At 58.8% G+C, this 22,550-nt stretch overlaps 1 protein-coding gene across 1 annotated transcript; it reads left to right on the top strand.

Annotated features, from left to right (window-relative positions):
* Nucleotides 1-19: 19 nt before the first annotated feature.
* On the top strand, nucleotides 20-21,712 carry COL11A2 (collagen type XI alpha 2 chain; the record flags this gene model as incomplete). The annotated part of the gene is made up of 62 exons (XM_082347253.1): nucleotides 20-49; nucleotides 240-432; nucleotides 758-891; nucleotides 1,381-1,590; nucleotides 3,702-3,761; nucleotides 3,862-3,903; nucleotides 4,135-4,197; nucleotides 4,481-4,555; nucleotides 5,024-5,110; nucleotides 5,372-5,428; nucleotides 5,595-5,648; nucleotides 5,736-5,789; nucleotides 5,897-5,950; nucleotides 6,129-6,182; nucleotides 6,368-6,421; nucleotides 6,514-6,558; nucleotides 6,682-6,735; nucleotides 7,160-7,204; nucleotides 7,392-7,445; nucleotides 7,639-7,683; nucleotides 7,786-7,839; nucleotides 8,082-8,126; nucleotides 8,359-8,412; nucleotides 8,542-8,586; nucleotides 8,709-8,762; nucleotides 9,124-9,231; nucleotides 10,253-10,306; nucleotides 10,582-10,635; nucleotides 10,735-10,779; nucleotides 10,864-10,917; nucleotides 11,040-11,084; nucleotides 11,223-11,276; nucleotides 11,376-11,429; nucleotides 11,656-11,709; nucleotides 12,102-12,209; nucleotides 12,356-12,445; nucleotides 12,614-12,667; nucleotides 12,873-12,980; nucleotides 13,111-13,218; nucleotides 13,363-13,416; nucleotides 13,519-13,572; nucleotides 13,756-13,863; nucleotides 14,090-14,143; nucleotides 14,395-14,448; nucleotides 14,677-14,730; nucleotides 14,873-14,926; nucleotides 15,271-15,378; nucleotides 15,772-15,825; nucleotides 15,988-16,041; nucleotides 16,158-16,211; nucleotides 16,755-16,808; nucleotides 17,080-17,187; nucleotides 17,282-17,335; nucleotides 17,480-17,533; nucleotides 17,765-17,872; nucleotides 18,026-18,079; nucleotides 18,387-18,422; nucleotides 18,624-18,677; nucleotides 18,790-19,057; nucleotides 19,618-19,730; nucleotides 20,097-20,303; nucleotides 21,036-21,712. The coding sequence occupies 62 exons, from the start codon at nucleotides 20-22 to the stop codon at nucleotides 21,174-21,176; spliced, it is 4,659 nt and encodes a 1,552-aa protein (XP_082203379.1). The 3' UTR covers nucleotides 21,177-21,712.
* Nucleotides 21,713-22,550: the final 838 nt, after the last annotated feature.

The raw sequence follows: 22,550 nt of genomic DNA, 5'->3' as shown, positions 1-22,550 counted from the left end.
GCCCCCCTATTACGACGTGATGACTACGGGGACCACCCCTGATTATCAGGTAAACTTGAGGGACTTCTCCCGTTCCCCCCACCACCCCTTGCAAACATCTATGACACCTTCCTCCCCTCCCCACATGCAGGGAGAGCCACCTTGTATTTAGACTGTGGGCATTCCCTCACTGCCCCCTCCCGTGTCTCTCTGCTGCAGTGGCCTCCAAGCCCCAACCACAGGGCTCCCCCTCCCCCCAGGGGGCGTCGGACCCCTCCCCGAAAGCCTACCCCACCTGCCAAGAGATCAGCGGCCGGGCAGGCGTCCCCCTCTCGAAGTGGAGGTTCTGGCCCAGCTCGGGGCCAGCCTCCCCTCTCCCGGCGCCCAGCTCTGATGGCAGCTCCCATCACTACCCGGGGCCCCCCCAGGACCAGAGGCAGCGGTTACCGGCAGGTAGAGCCAGGGCATCCAGATCTCTGCCCCCAAACCTCTGTGACTTCGGAGATTCACTCTCCCCAAAGCGTCCCCCCTCCTAAGGGGCTGCAAGATCTGAGATTGCCCCCACCCCCCAGCACAGACAGACACTGCCCCCGGGGGATGAACTGCTGCTTGGCCTCCCTTTCCGCTAACCTCTCTCCTTTCCTCCCGCCCTGTGCTCCTCTCCCCACACTTTCCCCCTGGGGTTAGGACCCCACCCCAGGTGAAGAGGAAGGAAACCTGGAGTCACGCCCCTTGCCACCCCCTGAGGAGGTAACTCCATCCCCCACCCTCGCCCCAGCTGGGTCGGTGGGCATCTGTGACCCACTCCCCTTGCCCCACGTCGTCTTGATGAACCAGCGCCTCCTCTGGCCAGAGGGCTCTTTGTCATCTCCATTCGTGTCCTTCTGTCTCCTGGTCACTCCGGACCTATCGGTCTGCTTTCCTCTCTCAGAACAGTCATTTTTCTCCAGTGTCCATGTCTCCTGCCATTATTCTTTGATTCTGGAGTAACTTCCTCTCCCTGTTTGTGTCAAATGGTTTTACTTTCTGTCATATTTCTGTTCCCAGGAGCCATTTTCTGTCCAATGCTGTCACTTTTCCTCTTCTCCTCCTCTTTCCATCCATTTCTTTGGTCATTCCTTGGATTCTTTCATCGATTATTATGTCCATGGACTGTCCACTCTGTGTCCAGCCCTCTGGCCACCCTTCTTGTTACCCATCATTTCTTCCAACCGGGCCCATTTTCTGGACCTCCCTCCACATTGGGGGGCTTTGATGGCCATCCCCCTTCTCTACAACGGCTCCCCTTGCTCTTCTTGGGAGGAAAACGCCAGTCCCTGTTACCCTTCAGAATCCTTTGGGCTGGAAGTTGTCACACCCTGGGGTCCAGGGAAAACCTCCTCTCGGCCCTAATGCCCCCATGTACCCCTCTCCCTCCCCATCCCCGGGAAGGAGCAGACAGATCTCCAGGTCCCCTCCACAGCCGACAGGTTCCTGACAGAGGAATATGGGGAGGGTGGCACAGACCCCACAGCAGGGCCCTACGATTACACCTATGGCTATGGGGACGATTATCGTGAGGAGACGGAGCTTGGCCCTGCACTCTCTGCGGAGACAGCCCACTTGGGAGCCGTAAGTGAAAGGAGCTCCTCTTCCATCCTTGACTTCCAGTGGGAGCTACAAGAATCGCTTCCTGTTGTTTTTGATTGTTGTCTCTTGTCTGTGAGCTACTTCCCATTAGTGGTTTTACATTTTCTGTTCACTTCCTGCCTTCCCTTGCCAAAAGTCTTATTCTATGGATCCTTCTGTCCAGGGCAATTGGTTGTTTTTGTTTTCTTTTTTTTTTTTTTAATCCTATGGCCACTTTCTGTCTTTCTTGGTCACTTCCTGTCTCCATCAAGCTGGATTTTATAAAGCTTTTGGTCAATAAGCCCCTACCTTGTGTCCATTTTCAGTCTGTCTCGATCATTTCTTCTTGGTCGAAACAATTTCTTGTCCGTGTTGCTGCCAAATGATCTAACTTCCTCTATCACATTTTCTAACCTACAGGCCCCTTCCTGTCTGTCCCCTCCTGTCTTCTCCCCTTCTCTACAATGGCTCCCCTCCTGTCTTCTCCAGTCATGGCACCCGTTCTGGTGACTGTGTCAGATTGAACTGGAAGGGACTTATTCTTTGTGTTTTGGCTCTAGTTTTTCATGCTCTCTTATCCTTTGATAATCAGCCGCTTCCTATGTGTCTCAGGTCATCCAAATCATAAAGTTTCCATTGTGGGCCTAGATATTTATCACGGCCACTTCCTGTGTGTACTAGCCTTGATGTTTGTGTTTGCTGGAAGAATTGCCTTTCATTGTCATAATCCATTTCCCGGAGTTACTTTCTGTCTGTTTTGTGAATTTCTTTTCTCTCTTGGTTGTGGTAGCCATGTTGTTATTGAAGGTCCACTTCCTGGATCCTCTTTCCTTGGCTGCTTCCTGTCTGTCCCACCACTTCCTGTTTATCTGGTTCATTTTCTAGCCGTCTTGGCCATGTTTAATTTTTCTTGGCCCTGGTATCATTCTTGCTTCCAAGTGTTTGTCCCTTTGTTCTGTCTCCCCTAATTGTGTCCCATGTTTCAACCACTCCCTGTCAGTGGGGTATTTCCTGTCTACTCACTTCATCTTTTTCCTCTACCCCACTGCCTCATCCTACCCTCCCTGCTCTAATAATTCCACCCTTGACCCTCTGCTGCCTTTCCCTTATGCTGCTTTCTGGAAATTTAGGGTTGATCTGGGATATGGGAGAGTTTGGAAATTGATCACTGTTGCTTGATAAGGATGGAGGTAGAGGGGGGCATTTTGAAGATCTTTGTTGGGAGAGTTGGGGGGTGGTGGTGAATATCCTCCATTCTCCTTGTCCTTATCTTGGTTCTGGCCCCAGAGTTGGGAGTGGGCATCGGAGTGGAAGTGTGGAAGAGAGGCGACGGGTGGGCTTGAAGTATAAATAAGGGTCAGAGGAAGGGTGTAGCATCCTTTCTGGGAGAGTAACTGGGAGGACTTGAGGGGCTTGGCTTGGGGCTTGAGCAACTGAGCCCAGGAGCTGTATTTTCCCAAAATCCAGTTATGAGGTCTAAGTTTGAGATATCAGTGGGGACTGCTCTCCAGATATACTTACAGTATGAATGTCTAATCTCCGGGGAGTTTTAAACTTGTGAACCCTTTGAAACTCTAAGTAAAATTCTGTGCATAAGGGCATACACTTTTTCTTTTCTGGAGAAAGACTCCATAGATTACATCAGATCCTCATATGGATGCATGACCTTCCCCTAAACCCAAGTAAAAATCTATCCACAATCTTAGAGAGATTCTTATTTGGTGAGGTGGGGTAAAGATGAGGAAGTTGATGGTTTCTTAAGGTTCTCAGGGAGTTTGGGGAATAAGGTGCAGTCCTCCAGAAGAGAATTTGGGAAGGTTGGGGGTTTGGAATCCCAGGAAGTGTCTGGGGACCTTTCTGAGAGAGGTTCTCAGGGAGATGAGGAGACTGTGTTTGCTGAGGTGGAGCTGGGAATTGTGGGGAGGGGAGCCCTGAGGTCTCCCTTGGCAGACCTGGGAGGTCTGTGAAGAGGGAGTCTTAGAGGAGGAGGGGTGGACTTGGGGGTAGGGTCAGGAGGTCTCCAGAGGACCTGAGACTGCCACAGGGATGGGGGAAGTCCTGATGTCTTGGCTGCTTATGGGCCCCCCTGGGGGTTACATATGTGTCTCTCTCAGGCTGCCCGTGGTCCCCAGGGGCTGAAAGGAGAGAAGGGGGAGCCTGCGGTGCTGGAACCTGTAAGTCACTGTGGTCACCGAGCTGAGGGCAGTGGGATGAAGGGAAGGAGGTGGGGGTGCTAGCCCTATAGCCTCTGACTTTTAACCTTTGACTCCACAGGGTATGCTAGTGGAGGGGCCCCCTGGTCCAGAAGGCCCTGCGGTGAGTTCTAGCTGTGACCCACTAGCCTCCATTCTTTTCACAGAGATGCTTCCTACATGCTCACCTGTGCCTTCCCCACATAGGCCCAGGCCTCCTTCTTAGAACTCAGAACACCCTTCCAATCAAAGCTTCCCAGATCCCCAGATCTCTTCTGTAGAGACCACCCCTCAGCCACATACCCCTCTTCTATCCGAACGCCCACACCTGACCCCCTCTTCTTGTGTCCTTCAGGGATTTCCTGGTCCCCCTGGCATCCAAGGCAATCCAGGCCCAGTTGGAGACCCAGGCGAGAGGGTATGAGGACATCCTATGGGGGTGGGAGGAGGGCTGCAGAGGAGCCACTGGTACCCAGTAGGGGTACCATGCTCAGTAATTTCTCATTAGAAAAGAATTAGACTCTGGTCGGGGAGGGGAGTAGTCTGGTGTCTCACCATCATTTTTCTCCATGGGGTGTGGGGAGAGCTTGGGAAAGATGTAGGGAAGTCTATATTTATTCTGTTGAGGAGGGTTTCAAAATGATGCCAGGACCCTAACAATCCCCTGTGGCCATATCCTTCTCATTCTTTCCCCACTCTAGGGCCCCCCTGGCCGAGCAGGGCTCCCTGGATCAGATGGGGCCCCTGGCCCTCCCGGCACATCCCTCATGCTCCCAGTGAGTTGTCTTCTGGGCTTTGGAACGAGCTGAGGTGGGAGGGCGGGAGAATTGTGTTGTGTCACCAAGAACCAGAGGAGCAGGAACGCCAAGGAGGAGTCTCTAAAGACCATCCACCCAAAGAGATTGATCTTAGGGGTGGAGGGTTTAGGGCCTCATTAGATGACCTGGAGCCAAACATGGAGCATCTAGAATTGGGCAGAAAATCCTAAATTTCAGGGGGTCTAGAACCAAAGGAGAGTCTTTGGGGAAGAAGGGGCTCAAGAGTGGAGGAGGAGGACAGGAGTTGAGTTTCTGAAAACCTCTAAGTGATTACCTGGAACCCATGGGAGACACTGGAGGAGGGCATGGGGGGAAGTGGTGTCCTGGAACCTGGGAAATGGGGCAGACATACTGGATGATGCCTCTGGCTGGGAGGGTCATGTGGATTTCCTGGAAGACCCTAGACCTTCTCTCCTTGGCCCGCAGTTCCGGTTTGGCAGTGGTGGGGGTGACAAGGGTCCCGTGGTGGCGGCCCAGGAGGCCCAGGCCCAGGCAATTCTGCAGCAGGCACGGGTGAGGAAGGCTGGGGGATCTTGGTGGGGGGAAGGGTGTGGTGGGAAGGGGAAGACTCTAGGAAGAGTTGGAAGGGTAGGTTAGAGTGAATGTAGGGCAGGCGGAGGTCTGGGTTGGCTTGGGGTTGAGAGGGAGGTTGGGGAAGATACAGGGCAGTGGAATGAAGATCAGGGGTACAAGGGTGACTTTGGGAAGTGACCTGGGGTCCGGAGTTCTCCAGCTGCCCCTTGCTTAGCTCTTCCATCTCCCCTGCTCCCCCAGCTGGCGCTCCGAGGACCCCCGGGTCCCATGGGATACACGGGCCGCCCTGGACCCTTGGTGAGTGAGTGGGGTGTTGGGATAGGGGATTCTTTATTTGTGTGTGGGGGTATGGATAGTTCTGGAAAAGGACCAAGTTGCAAGTTTTTTGCTTCTTTGGGGGAGGGCTCTGAGGCCACCGATGGGTGTGTCCTTCAGCACAGCCACCCTCTCTTCTCTCTCACAGGGACAACCTGGGAGCCCTGGACTGAAAGGAGAATCTGGAGACCTAGGACCTCAGGTGACAGCCCCCACCCACCTGATCCCCAAACCAGTGCCCCCTCCTCTGTCTATACCCACTAACCCTGCCCCTGCCTCTCCCTCCCAGGGCCCCAGAGGACCTCAGGGCCTCATGGGCCCCCCTGGCAAGGCTGGGCGAAGGGTGAGTGACCTGGGGGTAGGATGGGTGTGGGTGGGGGATGGGAGACAGGGCATGGGGTGTGGAGGACTGTGCCCCCGCTGGCTCTGACACCTCCCCTGCACCCCCAGGGCCGAGCGGGTGCTGATGGAGCCCGAGGGATGCCTGGGGAACCTGGAGTGAAGGTAACAGGTTTGGGCCCCTCTCTGACACCCATAACTCCCAGCCCCACCTGAGCTCGTTTGTTTTTAGGGATAACCGAGTACCCCCATGAAGCAGCCCCTCCCTACTCAGGACACAGTAGAGAGGGGTGGGGTGGGAAAGGGACTGGGACCTCACCTGGGCTGCCCCTCTGCTCCCCAGGGTGACCGAGGATTTGATGGCCTCCCAGGGCTACCTGGGGAGAAAGGACACAGGGTGAGTATAGGGGCGTGGTGTGTTGTGATGAGGGGGTAGATCTTCTGTGGAGGGGAGGGGAGGTAGGAGGCTGAGGGTCCCAGCAGGAGCTCAGTGAAGGAAATTGGTTGGTTAATTGAAGACAGTCAGTGTCTGCCTGTGTTGGGGGCTCTGCACCCCCTCTTACCTGTTCACCCATTTTCCAGGGTGATACTGGTGCCCAGGGCCTTCCTGGGCCCCCCGGCGAGGATGGAGATCGGGTAAGTGTTGTGGACGGCGGCGGCAGGGGCGGGGGCTGGGTATGGGAGAGGTCTGGACGCTGAGCCTGCTTCACCATGTCCTCCTCCTCCAGGGAGACGATGGGGAGATTGGGCCTCGGGGGCTGCCTGGAGAGTCGGTGAGTGTCAAGGGGTTTGGGGATGGGGGTGGCCCTGGGGATGCCAGAGGAGGGAGGCGGGCATGAAAGGGACACGTTTTCTCTCACCCATGCGGGTCCTATCTTCCCCTCACCTGAATGCAGGGACCCCGAGGTCTCCTTGGCCCCAAAGGTCCACCTGGGATTCCTGGGCCCCTGGTAAGTGACTGTCCCTGACTTCTGACCCTGCCCTCTCCCTCTCTCCACCTTCCCTGACTGCCTCCCTCCTCCCTCCCCTCCGGCTCCTCCTCCCTGGCCCCCACCTAGCCCTGCTTCAGCCTTCAGCCCCTGGTGCCCTTGCAGGACCATGTCTTGTAGTGCACCAAAGGCTCTCATCATAGCCAAAAAAAAAAAAAAAAAAATCCTCAAGAAAAACAAAACAAACCCCCACAAACCCACAGCCCCAGGGCCCCAGAACCCCACGCCCTGTGGATCTGGACCGGCTGTGTTTGCTTAGGTTTTGGATGAACTGCTGTGCGCCTGACCCGTCCCACCCTCTGGGATGGCCTGGCCTCAGAAACCACAGGTCCCTCCAGGGCCCAGGGCCGCCTTCCAGCCTGCTCATGCCCCTCTCGTGTTTCAGGGAGTCCGAGGCATGGATGGTCCCCATGGCCCCAAAGGAAGCTTGGTGAGTGATGGGCATGGAGACCCCACCCGACCCTTAGCCCCTGGGGTCTCTGCCAAAGTCCTGTTCCCTTTGCCACCATTTCAACCCCCCGCCTGCCGTCTCGGCTGTCCCTGCTGGGACTCGGCTCTCTGCCCTGTTTGTTCTGTCACCATCTCCTTCTGACCCCTGCCTGGTTGCGTGTTTCTAGGGACCCCAGGGAGAGCCAGGACCTCCTGGACAACAGGGCACTCCTGGGACCCAGGTGAGTGGTCCTGTCCATCCCCTCCCCAGCTTTAGCGATTTCCCCTGGGCTTCCACAGTGGGCCAGATCCCGGGTGGGGACAGGAAATGAAGGGTCTCAAGCCTTTGCTGCTCATGCTCTGAATGGGGGCTGCTGGCAGAGAGAGCGGCCCACCCCTGGGGGGGCCCCTGTGACTTCTCTCTCTTGTGTCTAGGGTCTCCCTGGGCCCCAGGGTGCCATCGGCCCTCATGGAGAGAAGGTAAGTGACTAAGTGATCGGGGGAATGGTGGATGGGCCAAGGCGGGGTGTAGGGTGGGCCCCAAATGTCTGGCTGGGACTGAGCCTCGTCATCTCCCTGCAGGGTCCTCGAGGGAAACCAGGGCTTCCTGGCATGCCTGGCTCAGATGGACCCCCGGTGAGTGGCCCCCACCTCTTAATACAAATCCCCCTTGACCTTCCACCCCAGGGAATGACTTTCAAGCACCTTCAGTGAGTGTCCATACTGTGTGTCCCTTGCACTGGGAGGTCACTGGTGGTGCTGCCAATGGTCGGTCAGCTTCATTAGGTCCCAGGGGGGCATTTGGGTGGAAGAAGTGTAGGGAGGGGTGCAGGAGGTGACAGGGGCCAGTGGTCACGCTCTCCTTCCCCTACCTCCAGGGTCACCCGGGCAAAGAAGGTCCCCCTGGAACCAAAGGAAACCAGGTGAGATCTTCCACGCCTCCTCTCATCCCCTGGAGGGGTCTCCACCCAGGCCCTGGGCCTCCAAGTCCTTGGGATTTCCTCATCTCATCACACGGCTCTGACAGTCCTTTGTCCCATGCCCCTCAACCCTCTCCAGACTCCAATGTTGTAACTTCCATTTCCCCCACCCCTAGGGGGCCCCCATGGTGACACCCTGAGACCCCTTTATTGATGCCGCTCTGTCTTTTTTCAGGGTCCATCTGGACCTCAGGGTCCTCTGGGATACCCAGGACCTCGAGGCGTCAAGGTAACGAACCACTGGGCTGGGAGATAAAGGCTGGGGTCAGGGGAGCCAGCTGGGGCCCCAGGAGCTTGGTCCTGCCAGCCCAGCCTCCTCCCCTGATCTCTCGGTCTCTATCCCCCACTCTAATTCCAGGGTGTGGATGGAATTCGGGGTCTGAAGGGTCACAAGGGTGAAAAGGTGAGCAATGCGCCCCTAACTTCCCAGCCCCTCCACCTGCCCCACACCAGCCTTTCTGTCCACCTCTGCCTCACCCCCTCCCTCCATCATCTGTGGTGTCCTTTCACCCCAATCTTTCTCAGGGCGAGGATGGCTTTCCTGGGTTCAAAGGTGACATGGGTGTGAAAGGTGACAGGGTGAGTAGAAACCCCACACTGGCCCCCCAACTCTAAGTGCTGATGATCCTCCCCTTTGGAGCCCCCAGTTACCAGCCTTCCCCTCACCCCCCCAATACCCCAGACTCCTCATCTCCAGGCTCCCTTTAGAGGATCTGATCGCCCTCTAGAGCCTGATCTGAGCAGGAACCCAACCCCGTGCTCTGTGACCCACCAGCTCGCCAATCACAACACTCTCCCTGCCCCTGTGGGGCTCCCTGTCCTGCAGTAGCTTCGGAGACCCCCACCGACCCCACTCAGCCTCACTGGGGCCTGCCTCTCCTCTCGGGGCTCAGCCCCTCCCCTAGTCCCTATCACTCACCTCTCCAACTCCCTCACCCAGGGCGAGATTGGAGTCCCTGGTTCCAGGGGAGAGGATGGTCCCGAGGGGCCGAAGGGACGCACTGGACCCACTGGAGACCCTGGCCCCCCTGGGCTCACGGGCGAGAAGGTGACAAGGAGGGTGTGAGGGGTCTGGTCTACATGCTCTAGGGGGATGGGGCCCGGGGTGCTGGGATCAGGGTTGGGGTGGGGTGCCAACAGCTGAAGTCTGCAAGTCAATCAAAGATGACCATGCATTATGCTCCTCTCTGTGTATATGGCGCCTCCTAGACACTGATGTGTTGAAGGGGGGGGATACATAAGAAGTCAAGGAAAAGTCTCTGTCGTGAAGACTTTACAACAGATTGATGGGGACAGGGCAGAGAGGCCGTCATAGGATACCTGAAGGTGCCGGGCAGAGTGAAAATGTGTCCAGACTCCGAGCAGTAGGCATTCCGAGAAGGAAGAGAGTCAGAGAGGAGGTGAGCTCTGACATCTTCAGAGCTAACTCTCACCAAGCCCTCACCGTGTGCCAGCACCGTGACAACTTGTCCTGTCAGTCCTGTGGGGTGGGCGCTACTACAGTCCTGAAGCATCAGGAGGTTTAGATACTAGTTCATCACACAGCCAGTGAGGGCAAGAGCCAGGGTTTGAGCCCCAAAAGTCAGGCTGCAGAGTCCCTGCTCCCCACTTCCGCTCCACAGCTGCCTTGGCAAGACAGGTCCTGAAGCCTCAGGGGGCAGGGGTGGATGGTGGGGGGGCCCCGGGGTGGTGCAGAGTGGAGCCAAGGAGTGAGGCGGGGTTGGGGGGCCTGCAAGGGGGCCGGTCTTGGTGGGGCAGGACTGTGTGCTGGGAAGATGGGGCTGAGGTTGACAGGTAGGCAGGGGCTGGATCACAGCGCCTGCAGGACTTGAGCTGCAGATTTTAAGACACAGGGGAGGTGAGATTCCAGCCCTAGAGTTTGGGGAAAATCCACTCTCAGCAAGGAGAGGTTACAAAAGCCAGGCATCCTGGGAGGTGGGAAATGAGGGGCCAGGGGCTGGGGGTTTGCTGGGTGGGGGCTGGCCCCCATCTCTGAGGGTTGGGATCTCCAGGGATGGAGTGGCGTCCGTGGCCCCTCTCGCTCCTGATCGCGCCCTGTCCATCCACAGGGCAAGCTGGGTGTTCCTGGTCTGCCTGGCTACCCCGGACGCCAGGGTCCCAAGGTGATTCGTTGCCCCGCATGTGCCCCTCCTCCTTTTCCCTTCCCTGACCCCTAATTACAGGAAGCACAGACCGACATAGCAGCGGGGGACCCTAGAGAGAATTTAGCCCACCCCCATTCTACAGATGAGGGAACAGAGGCCAGAAGCACTAGTTATTGGCAGAGCCCGAATCTCCCACCCTGCTGCCTCCACCACCTCTCCTGACCCACCTTGGCCCTTCCTTGGCCCTCCCCTTTTGTGACGTGTCAATTTTTCCCCTCCTCCATCCTCACCAGGGGTCTCTGGGATTTCCTGGTTTTCCTGGAGCCAGTGGAGAGAAGGGAGCCCGTGTAAGCTGGGGAAGGGTGGGTGTGCAGAGGGAGGGGCAGCTCTGGGAGCGGGGACCTCATGCCCTGGGTGATGTGTTGTCTCCGCTTTGTTCCCACCAGGGCCTGTCAGGGAAATCAGGGCCTCGGGGAGAACGTGGCCCCACGGTGAGTGCAGGGGAGAGACGTGCGGCTCAAGATCCAAAGAGGTGCTTTGGCGCTTTTCTGACAACTCCCCTGTCCTCTCTCTAGGGTCCACGGGGTCAGCGGGGACCCCGAGGTGCCACTGGGAAGTCTGGAGCTAAGGTTGGTGGTCTTGGCAGGGCTCATCCCCCCCTCTGCCCTGTAGCCCAGCTGCCCTCAACTCCTCTGGCCGCAGGGTTGGCTAGAAAGCAGCTCCTCTCACTCTCTGACTGTTTCCCCCACAGGGAACATCGGGTGGTGATGGCCCCCACGGGCCCCCCGGAGAGAGGGTGAGTGTGGCTTGAGCCCCCTGTTCCCCAGCGCTCCCCAGGGAGCCAGAGTGGGGCCGGCTCCCTCTCACCGCAGGGAGAGGCCCCTTGCCCAGCACCCCTCCCCATTCTCCTGACTCAACCCAGCTTTGTCTCTAGGGTCTCCCTGGACCTCAGGGCCCCAACGGATTTCCTGGCCCCAAAGGACCTCCAGTAAGCTGACCTCTGACCTCTGACCCGCCTTGGTTCTGTGAATCCTTCCCCATCCCCCTTCCCAGCCTAGAGCTCACCTGACATCTGAACCTCTTCCAGGGCCCCCCTGGGAAGGATGGGCTGCCGGGACACCCAGGCCAGAGAGGAGAAGTGGTAAGTTGTGCCCCGGCCTCCTCAGACCCTCACTCCCGAGCTGTCCTGTCCGGAAGTCCCGCTGGGAAGGTCCTCCTGGCTGAGTGGAGCGCATCTCAGCGCTGCTCAGACCACAGCCAAGGACTTGCTGGTGACCCTGCCCTCCCTCCGGGAACCTGGGGTCCGTGCCACAATGTCCACGCCTGACTGTGTGTTCTGACTGCCCTCTCCTCTCTTCCTCTCTCAGGGTTTCCAAGGGAAGACCGGCCCCCCTGGCCCCCCAGGAGTGGTGGGACCCCAGGTATGCCTGCTCCCTGGAGAGAAAGGACCCCAGACCCTGGAGTTAGTCTATCTGCCTCTCTTCTCCCTTTTCCCGGTCACGGGCCCCTGCCCCTCCTTTGCCTGAGCTGGGCCCCTGGGGCTGGGATTTGGAGCAGGGATCCCAAATTTCAGTCTGTTTCCTGAACCAGTTCTCATCTTCTAGCATCTTGGAGAAGAGGAAGGTCCCCTCAGGGACACCAGGTAGTATGGTTACTCCACACCGGGGAATGAAAACCAGAGCGGAGGCCTAGGAGAGCTCTGGGAATTTCCCAGGAGCTTTGGGGCAGACATGAAGGGGTTCTAAGGGAAACTTTAAGGTGGACAGAGTGAGGCGAAAGCTCTGAGATTGGAGTCTCTCTGTCTCTTTCCCAGGGAGCCGCAGGAGAAACCGGGCCCATGGGGGAGCGAGGTCACCCAGGCCCCCCGGGACCCCCTGGAGAGCAGGGACTCACTGGAACAGCTGGAAAAGAAGGGACAAAGGTCAGTAAGGGGCCCGGCAGGGGGGAACTTGGGGGTCTAGGGTTGGGGTGCCTAAGAGAACAGGCAAATGGGGATTTGAGGGAATAGATATCTCTCTGCCCAATTTGGGAGTGTGGCAGTGGCTCATCACCTCTGTTTCCTTTTAGGGTGACCCTGGGCCCCCTGGGGCCCCAGGGAAGGATGGTCCCGCTGGTCTGAGGGGCTTCCCGGGAGAGAGAGGCCTCCCTGGCACTGCTGTGAGTGTGACTCCAACCTGGCTGCCTGTAATAAGTCACCAGGCTTCCCGGCACCCCTCAGCGTCACCCTACTCCTGTCTCCCCCCCCCATCCTTCCCCGCATATCTCCTGGACCCCATGTCCCCCCTTCCTGTCTCATGTCTGTTGCCTCTGATCTCTGGTTCATAGGGCGGACTTGGTTTGAAGGGAAATGAAGGTCCGGCTGGTCCCCCTGGCCCTGCAGTAAGTCTGGGGTCCCTGGGGGGCAGAGGGGAGGAAGGATGCGGTGCGGCATCTGGATTTTGGCGGGGCTGCGGGACCGGGCAGGGTCAGCCATAAGGCATCTGATGTTGGGCTCTTCTCCTGGGAACCATGGTCAGTGGTCCTCTGGTGTAGGTGGGCTGTGGTTTCTTCCTTGGGAGGGGTCTGACTCTATCTCCTGTCTCAGGGCTCTCCTGGGGAGCGAGGTGCAGCAGGATCTGGGGGACCCATTGGCCCCCCAGGGCGCCCAGGGCCGCAAGGTCCCCCTGGAGCAGCAGGAGAGAAAGGCGTTCCGGTGAGTGTGGGGTCCCTGGGGAGATGCTGGGGAGGGGTCTGTGAGCTGATGGGTTACGGGGGATTTCCTGTAGGGGTGTTTGAGGGGGACACCCATCTCTGGGTCATGACTCCTTCTTCATTTCTCACAGGGTGAGAAGGGCCCCATCGGTCCGACTGGCCGCGATGGGGTACAGGGTCCCGTGGGGCTTCCTGGCCCTGCTGGTCCCCCGGGCATGGCAGGAGAGGATGGAGACAAGGTGAGGGAGCCCACAGACCCTGGACTCAGTCTTCTTTCCCCATGAGATCGCTGGTCTGGGCATGGCCCGCAATCCCTGTCTGCTTATTCTCCCCACCCTACCCACTCCTTTCTCTAAAACGTCCCACCTGCTTTCTACCCCCAGGGTGAGGTGGGAGACCCCGGACAGAAGGGCACTAAAGGGAACAAGGGGGAACATGTAAGTGTCCATTCCTTTGACTTTTCACCTCTGGCGTTTAACCTCATTTCCACCTGGTCTCTCCTCTTGTCTTGGCATCTCTGACTCTTCTTTCTCCCCCAGGGCCCTCCTGGACCCCCTGGACCCATTGGTCCCGTGGGGCAGCCTGGAGCCGCGGTGAGTGACCGATGTCCTGTCTGCAGCCTTGATTCCACCCTCAGTTTCCCTCTGCCCTTGGGGTTGGGGGTGGGAGTGGGGGGGCTCCAGGCCTGGTGCCTGGCTCTGTGTGGGGCTTGTGGCTAGAACACACCTGACCCACGACCATCTTTGTGTCCTTGTCCTGCCCTCCTCCCACCTCAGGGGGCAGATGGGGAGCCTGGAGCTCGGGGTCCCCAGGGACACTTTGGAGCCAAAGGTGATGAGGGAACCAGAGGATTCAATGGGCCCCCAGGACCCATTGGTCTACAGGTGAGTTGGGGGGTGGAGACAGGGGCTGAGAGGCGGGGTCACACTGGAGCTGATGTCCTCCCCAGACCCCCTAGCCCCCTGCTGACAAAGGAGGTCTGGGGAGGTGGGGGCAGAGGACTGGGTGGTGGGGGGTATGTGGGATCTGGGTGGGGGGGGAACCCCTCTGCCGAGGGCTGTGCTCCAGGTGGTTTGGTCACCTGGGTCTGTGCTGTGTACACCTGCGCAGGGTTTGCCAGGCCCCTCGGGGGAGAAGGGAGAAACAGGAGACGTGGGCCCTATGGTGAGTGGGACCCCATTAATAGGGTGTGATCCCAACTGATTCCAGCCCCACCCGCTAGGCACACCCCTGCTCATCCAGCCCCCACCCCAGCAGCCCACTGCCGCTGACTCCCAGCTCCCTGCATGCCATTCCCTGGCCTGGCTGCCTCCCTCCCCGCCAGGACCTCTGCCTCCCTAACCCTCCACCACTCACGTGCATCCACGGCTCACTTTCTCTCACTTCCCTTCCCATCACGTGTATCTTTTCTCCAGGGACCACCCGGGCCCCCAGGACCTCGAGGCCCAGCTGGACCCAATGGAGCCGATGTGAGTCCTCTTGGCCTCTTGTCCCTCCAGATCAGTGTGGCCAGTCCTCTGCCTCCCTTTCCCCAGACTGTAAACTCTAGTCTCATCTCAGATGCCAAGAGAAGCCAGTGGACCCTGGGAAGGTCTCCCACTGTCTCACTGCTCTGACCTCAGGCCCTCCTCCAGGCTCTGCCCCCTCATGGCACCCCCTCCCATAAGCAATGATCCCTATTTCTATTCCTCTTCCAGGGTCCACAAGGTCCCCCTGGAGGTGTTGGGAACCTGGGTCCCCCTGGAGAGAAGGTACTGGGAAGGGGTACATAGATGATCTGGGGGGATGAGGGTTGGACTTTTGCCAATTTTGGGGGGGTCAAAAGAGAGTGAGGGGGAATATCAGGATTTTTTTTTGTGGGGGTGGAGGTTTTTGACCGCAATCTCCTTGCAGGGGGAACCAGGAGAGCCAGGATCTCCGGGAGTCCAGGGCGAGCCAGGGGTCAAGGTGAGTGGTAGTTCTGAGGCCCTGCTCTGCAATCCCCTTCACCCCCTCAATCCCACCCCCACCTTTCCTGTGACCTCCTGGAGCTGGAACTCCTGCGCAGCCCATGAGTCTGTGCTCCCGGTCATTCTCCGTGAGGCCTGGTCCCTGGATCCCGGTGGGCTCTGTCCCCCTTTCCTTGAAGGGAAGAGGGGCCAGGGACTCCCACTATGGGCTTGACTTTCTGTGTGCACCCCGATGTCAGCGAGGCACGAGGGGGAGGCTGAAGGTTTCTTAGAAGCACGGGCTGGATCTTTGATCTTTGGGACCCCCTTTGGGACCATCTGTAACCTCTGCTCATCCTCTAGGGTCCACGTGGGGAACGTGGGGAGAAAGGAGAGTCGGGGCAGCCAGGAGAGGCGGGACCACCAGGGCCTAAGGGCCCCACCGGTGATGATGGCCCCAAAGGGAACCCTGTGAGTTTGGGGGGAGGGGCTGCGAGGAGGCCCCTGTGAATGGAGATCTGGGGATATGGGTGTGAGTGTGAGGATCTTGGAGTTTGGGGAGCCCAAGAGTGTGGGAGATGCCTGGGAGGAAGGCTTTGCGAAGGGGGTCTCCTGGGAGGGATGTACGGGGTCTGGGATCCAGAGAGAAAGTGAGAGAAACCCTAGTTAATAACCTGAAAGGCTTAGAGGGCAGGCAGTGCAGGAGGTGGGAAAAAGGGGGTGCCGGAGACCCTCTTCCTAAGTGGTGCAGGTGGGCACTGCCTGTAGAGAGGGAGAGTGTGGCATGTGGCCATGGGGGTCTGTGTTGGCCCTGGGTGGGCTTAGGGGGCTGTGACCCTGACCCTTGGTTTCCCTCTGAATCAGGGTCCTGTTGGCTTTCCTGGTGACCCTGGCCCTCCTGGAGAAGGTGGCCCTCGGGTGAGTCTTACCTGGGGAGGGGAGGGGCTCTGTGTGGCCGATGGGCATGGGCGTGGGAACCGGGGTTATGGTAGGGCAGGTGGAGGGATGGGAGGATTGGCAGTTTGGGGGGTGATGCCAACCAGGTCAGGGGCCCCCTCTGACCTTGCTTCATCCCTGCAGGGCCAGGATGGTGCTAAGGGTGACCGCGGAGAAGATGGAGAGCCAGGACAGCCTGTGAGTGCCCGGTGACCCCTACCCCACCACTGAGCCCAGGCCCTCAGCCCTGTTTCTCCTCCACTATGCCCTATGCCTGAGGGGTCCCTCACCCACCACTCTTCCTCCCTCCATAGGGATCCCCTGGTCCCACTGGGGAGAATGGGCCTCCTGGACCACTTGGAAAGAGGGTAAGTGAGGTGGTCTCCTGGGACCTTGCGGGGCAGGCTGGATGGCAGTTGGGGCAGTGGCAGGTGGGATGTGGAGGGAGACGCCTGGTGTGCCGGTTGTCCTTGGGTGAGGTGTGTATGTGTGTGACCATGTGTGTTCGTAAGTGTGCTGTGTATATTTGTTCCTGTATATTCTGTCTGTTCTTGCCAGGGGTGGTGTTGTGTACCAACCAATCAGAATGGACACGGAGGGAAGGGGCTGGCTTTCCTGGGGAGGTCCCTGCTGGGTCAGGGATTAACCCTGTTTTTGCTGGTGGTGTGTGGGCAAGAGGCTCTTCACCAAATGCACAGAACTACTCAGTATTTTAACAGCTGATACAGCTGTACCGGCTCTCCCATCCGTGAGTCGGCCTCTGTGATTGTGCCTGTGCATGCGCAGGTATGTGTGTGTGTGTGTGTGTGTACACGTGTGTGTGTGTGTGTACACGTGTGTGTGTGTGCACCAGGAGGACAGCGAGGGGGAGAGAGGTGAGCCTGGCTATTCACTGCCGCCTCCACCTGCAGGGACCTGCTGGTGTGCCTGGTCCTGAGGGGCGACAAGGAGAGAAGGGAGCCAAGGTGAGGGAGACGCAGCCCTGGATGCTGGAACATCCCTTCCATCTTTCCACCCTTTTGGTCCTCACACTTCAGCCTCCAAATGCCTTCCCCACATCCACCATCTCCACGCCGAGCCCCCTGTGGGGACAAGGTTCCCTATACTTGTCCCTGCCCCAGGGGTCCCTGGGGTTTGACCCCTCCTCCCTGCCTCACCCCCGTCCACCTTGGACCCCCTGCCCCCAGCCACACCCCCTCCTCTGCCCTTCAGGACACTTTTTTGGGTGTGTTTCAGGGGGATCCTGGTGCTGTGGGCGCCCCGGGAAAGACAGGCCCTGTGGGTCCTGCAGGCCCAGCAGGAAAACCTGGTCCTGATGGTCTGCGGGGGCTCCCGGGTTCAGTGGTGAGTCATGGAGCAGAGAGGCTTGGCTGGGGAGGGGGAGGCGCACGGTGTGGGGACACTCTTCCTGATCCCCGTGGTCCCCTCAAATCTGCAGGGTCAGCAAGGCCGTCCCGGGGCCACAGGCCAGGCTGGGCCTCCAGGCCCTGTGGTGAGTGACTGTGGATAGGTGGGGGGGGGTCGGGGGGGGGTCCCTGGGGCAGTGGGCATCCAGCCTTGGAGGAAGTGGGAAGTGGTGGGGGGAGAGTGTGGTCCCACCTCCCCCAGGAGAGAGTGACTTCCTGTCTCCCCACAGGGACCCCCAGGGCTTCCTGGCCTCCGGGGCGATGCTGGGGCCAAGGGAGAGAAGGTGAGTGACCGCACATAGCCAGGTGTCTCAGCCTCACCCCTGAAACCTCCGGGGGGGCCTTGTGCTCTTGGGGAGCCCTTCCTCAGTCAGGGCCGTGGCAGCCCCCGCTCTTTCCTCAGACCTGGCCCAAGTCCCTCTCTTGTCTTCTGGGCTCTGACCCCTGTGGTTCTCCTTCTCCCCATCCATGTGTCTCCTCTCTGCATCCCCCTGACCACCTGGCCCCTTTTCCAGGGTCACCCAGGTCTCATTGGACTGATTGGCCCCCCGGGGGAGCAGGGAGAGAAGGGTGATCGAGGGCTTCCTGGTCCTCAGGGATCCACAGGGCCAAAGGGGGAGACGGTGAGTAGAGGGCGTGGTCTTGGGAGGTCTGAGGGCGGGGTGAGGGTGGGGATTCATGGGGGTGTGGGAGGGTGGGGGGTGGATACTCAGCTGTGGGGTGAGGGAGGGGGAGGGGAGGAGGACCCAGTTGAACCAGGCCCCTCCCTTTCCTAGGGCATCCCAGGAGCATCTGGCCCTATTGGTCCTGGAGGGTCCCCTGGCCTCCCTGTGAGTACCCCATCTGTTCCTCAACTCAGTCCTCTAAACCCCGCTGCCCCCCTCCATAATCTCCCACTGGTTTCCATGACAATGCCAGCATAACACTCATAGGCCCCCGTGTCCCCCATATGTTCCTACACCTTCAGTGTTTCCACTCCTGTCCTTCCAGGGCCTCCCGAATGTCCCCATGTCCCCCATGCCTGCCCCTCTTGTGATGGCTCCAGGGTCCTGTGAACTCATGACCTTGCCTCTCCAATTCTCCTTGTTCTGATCTTCCCCTGTGGTGACCATCTCTTTCTTGTTCCTCGTTTCACAGGGACCTGCTGGCCCCAAAGGAGCCAAAGGAGCCACAGTGAGTGACCCCAAGCCAGCTCTGACCTTCCCTCCCCCCAGCCCTCCATAGGTGGACTTGACACTGTCTCTTCAAGACAAACATACTCCCTGCCAGCGGAGCCCCTCATTCCCAGCCCAGAGACTGATTTGACCCTTCTGTGACCTTGATTGCATTCTTGACCTCTTGACCCCTCCATGACTTCATTGACTCCCTTGGCAGGGCCCAGCCGGACCTAAGGGAGAGAAGGGCGTCCAGGGCCCTCCAGGACACCCGGTGAGTCAGTGTCAGGTCCTGCTCTTCTGACAGTCCCCCTCTGTCTGGGTGTTTCTCCGCATGGCCCTCACCCTGACCTGTCTCTTGCCCTCTCCGCCCTTCCCTCCACCAGGGTCCCCCCGGCGAGGTGATCCAGCCCCTGCCCATCCAGATGCCCAAGAAGACTCGGCGCTCAGTGGATGGAAGCCAGCTGATGCAGGAAGATGAGGCCGTGCCAACTGGGGGGGCCCCGGGCAGTCCTGGGGGGTTGGAGGAGATCTTTGGCTCCCTGGACTCCCTGCGGGAGGAGATTGAGCAGATGAGGCGGCCGACGGGGACCCAGGACAGCCCCGCTCGCACTTGCCAGGACCTGAAGCTCTGCCACCCAGAGCTGCCTGACGGTCAGTGCCAGGGACACGATATGTGAACAACCGCGTGGACGTAAACAAGCAGGATGGATGTCGGGGGAGGCTTGGGGAAGCTGTGGGGTGGGGGTGAGGGTGGAGGGGCTTGGGGCAGCAGCTCTTTACCAACTGGGTCAGAGGTATTTCCGTATTTAGCAACTGACATGGTCCTACCAGTCTCATCAGCTCGTTACCTGCTCGGGGTCTACAGGAATTGATAAGCATAGACTCGTGGACACACATGCTGGCATTTACGCACACAGACACGTGTGCAAGCCTACAGCCACACGTTGGACCAGCGTGAGGGTGTCAGTGCTCCTACCCCCTCCATTTGCGAGCCTGGGGGTGCTGCTGGGGGGAGGGGAGGCAGAGACGGACAGGGGCATAAGGTGATGCGGGAAAGCAGAGCTGTGTTCTGGGGGTCTGGTGGGGGAACGGAGGACTGGGTGTCGGAGGGCACGTGGGGGCGGCTGGTTGGAGCAGTGGGAGGGAAGTGGGGCAAAGAGCATCTTGGGTCCAAGACCTCGGGGGCCCTGACCCTCCCCGCCACTCGACAGGAGAGTACTGGGTTGACCCCAACCAGGGCTGTGCTCGGGATGCCTTCCGGGTTTTCTGCAACTTTACGGCAGGAGGGGAAACCTGTGTGACGCCCAGGGATGATGTCACGCAGGTGAGATCTGGCCTCTGACTGCCCTGTCCCTTGCACCACAGTGGAGCCCCCCTCTGGGCCTAGTGGTTTCTGGGTTTGTGTGACAAGTTCCCTGACCTTTGACCCTGCAGAGCCTGCTGACTCTTCTCTTATTCTGTTCCTTCTCACCAGTCTTCTGATGCTCACTTCATCTCCTTCCCCTGACAACCTAAGACAAAAGTCTGTCTGCCTTTTATTTATCCCCTGGTTCCACCCCGGCCCCTTGTTTCTCCCCCAGCCCTTTCCTCCCACCCATTCCCCACCCATGACCCTGGCTCAGCCGCCCTGCTTCTGTAGCTGCTCTGCAGGCCCGTGTCCATCCTTGACTACAGCCCTCTCTCCTGCCAGTTCTCTTACGTGGACTCTGAAGGCTCCCCAGTCGGTGTGGTCCAGCTCACCTTCCTGCGGCTGCTCAGCGTCTCAGCCCACCAGAACATCTCGTACCCCTGCTCTGGGGAGGTCTGGGATGGCCCCCTGAAGCTCCGAGGGGCCAATGAGGATGAGCTGAGCCCGGAGACCAGCCCCTACGTCAAGGAATTCAGAGACGGCTGTCAGGTGGGAACCAGGGAGAGCTGGGTGGGGGCGGGTCCCAGACTCAGGCTGGAGGAGGCGGTAGGAAGACCCTTTGGGCAGGGGCGCTCAGGGAGAGCAGGAGGAGGCCAGCTTCCTGGTGTCAGGAAGGGCAGGAAGGATGGAAGGATGGAAGGATGGAAGGTGGGTGTCACCTGTGTGCACATGGCAGTGTCTCCAGAGTGGGTCATGCAGGCTTGTAAGCACAGTTACACAGGTTGCCCTCTGCACACACGGGGTATAAACAATGCCCCCTCCCCATGGAAGGGCACATGGACACCCCCAATCCGTATATACATCCCCAGAGTCTCCTGGAAAGGGTCACAAAGGTACACACATGTGGAATTGTGTCAGCTGTCATCACACACTTACACCCACAAGCACATGTACACACGTCCCCGTGGAGTCACACAGGCTCACACAACCACTACAGACAAATAATCTCAAAGACAAACCCAAAGCTGCTCAGACTGGCTCAAGACTGCATGTGTGTGCATGCACACACACATGCACAACCTTCCCAGCTTTCCCAAGCCTGACTCTCTGGAAGAAACTTTAGGAAGAAAATTTAGCAAAGTCTGAACATGGGACACAGATGAGAGGAACAGCATCTCAGGGCACTTGAAGGAGCGGAGAGCCTGGGCCTGAGGTTGGGGTGTCCGCGGGCCCTGTGTGCCTCCCCCATGCTCACTCTCATTCTGGTGTCTCCCCCTCAAGACCCAGCAAGGCCGGACGGTGCTGGAGGTTCGAACACCTGTACTGGAGCAGCTGCCAGTGCTGGACGCCTCCTTCTCAGACCTGGGGGTCCCCCCGAGGCGGGGAGGGGTGCTGCTGGGGCCTGTCTGCTTCATGGGCTAAGACTTTCTCCTCTGTCTGACCCTGTGCATCGACACCAGGCCCACCTGGAATCCCACAGCATCGGCTCTGTGCCACCTCGCAGAAGGGCTCCTCGCCATCTAGGGGGCCTTGGGCCAGGGCACCGAGAGCCCCCAGTCAGGGGCAGTGCAGGGGAGGGGTGCACCTAGGGCTCGCGGCCCTCCCACTTGGAGCCTGTGCCCTGTTCGACAGCTGAGACCCTTATTTAAAATTTACCTCCCAATCACCCCAAACACGTGGAAGAGAAAGGACACTGTGTATTTTGTATTTAAAAGTAATTATATTAATTATTTAAAGAGTGGAAAACAAAATGACAAAAAAGATAAAGAGAGAAATGCCAACAAAAATCAGCGGACTTTGGAGACAGGGCTCTCCAGGGGTGAGCCTAGCACCCTCATCTTTGCCTCAGGGCTCTCCTCAGAGACTGTGGGGGGTTGGGGGCCGAACCCCGCCTCCCTCACACCCCACCTGCAGCACCCACTGTGAACGTTGTAATACATGGTCTCCCTTGTCTCAGGGCTCTGCCTCTCTCTGCCCAGGGTGGGGCTCGCTCATCTCTACCTACCAGGTGTTTGGCTCCGCGACCCGCATGCCTGCTGTCTTTCACTTGGTCTGGGGCTCGCAGGAATGCCTGCTACTTGGGGACCAGGCCAGTCCCTCAGGGGAGAAATGGAACAGTGAGGGGTGTGTGCAGGGCCTGCGGTCAGCAGACTGTTGAACTATTGAAATTCTTCCACGTTAGCTGGGAAATCGCCGTGGCCCTGAGCCCCGCCAGTACACCATTGCCATCCTGGCCACCCCCATCCCTCCCCTGGGTGCCCCCTCACCTTCTCTGATCCTGCAATTAAAGGGTTAATGTGCAGCATCTGGATGGGACTCCCAGGGCCTTGTCTAGCACTATGACCTGCGTCCGTTCTGACTGACGGTTAAAAAATGTGATTGTTTCCTGCTGGGGTGTATGTGTGTGGTGCTTGTGTTGTTATTTCAATCCCCACCCCCACTCTCATCCAGCGGCGCCCCTTCTTCCCGGCTGAGCTGTTACCAGAAATGAATGGCTTAATCCCTATTTCCTGGAGGGCCTGTCCAGCTGGGGTGTTAGGGTGCAGAGAGAGTTCATAAAGCCTGGCATACGAGTTCAGAATCTCAAACGGATCCCCCAGTGACAGCAGGTGGGGGTCCAGGCTTCTGCCTGACGCTGGCGCTGGATTGGTTCGGTGTGAGGGTGTGCGTGCCCTCCCTGGTTTCACCTCAAACACCCCATCACCCCCCAGCTTTAGGGACCTCAAGGCTGGAAGGAGCCTTAGATGTCTAGCCTGAACTGTTTTCAGATGAGACTGAGGCTCACTTTCACGACAG

The sequence above is a fragment of the Balaenoptera borealis genome, assembly GCF_965194805.1.
Source record: "Balaenoptera borealis genome assembly, chromosome: 12".
Classification (NCBI taxonomy): domain Eukaryota; kingdom Metazoa; phylum Chordata; class Mammalia; order Artiodactyla; family Balaenopteridae; genus Balaenoptera; species Balaenoptera borealis.
This window is presented reverse-complemented; position numbering and strand designations above follow the sequence as displayed.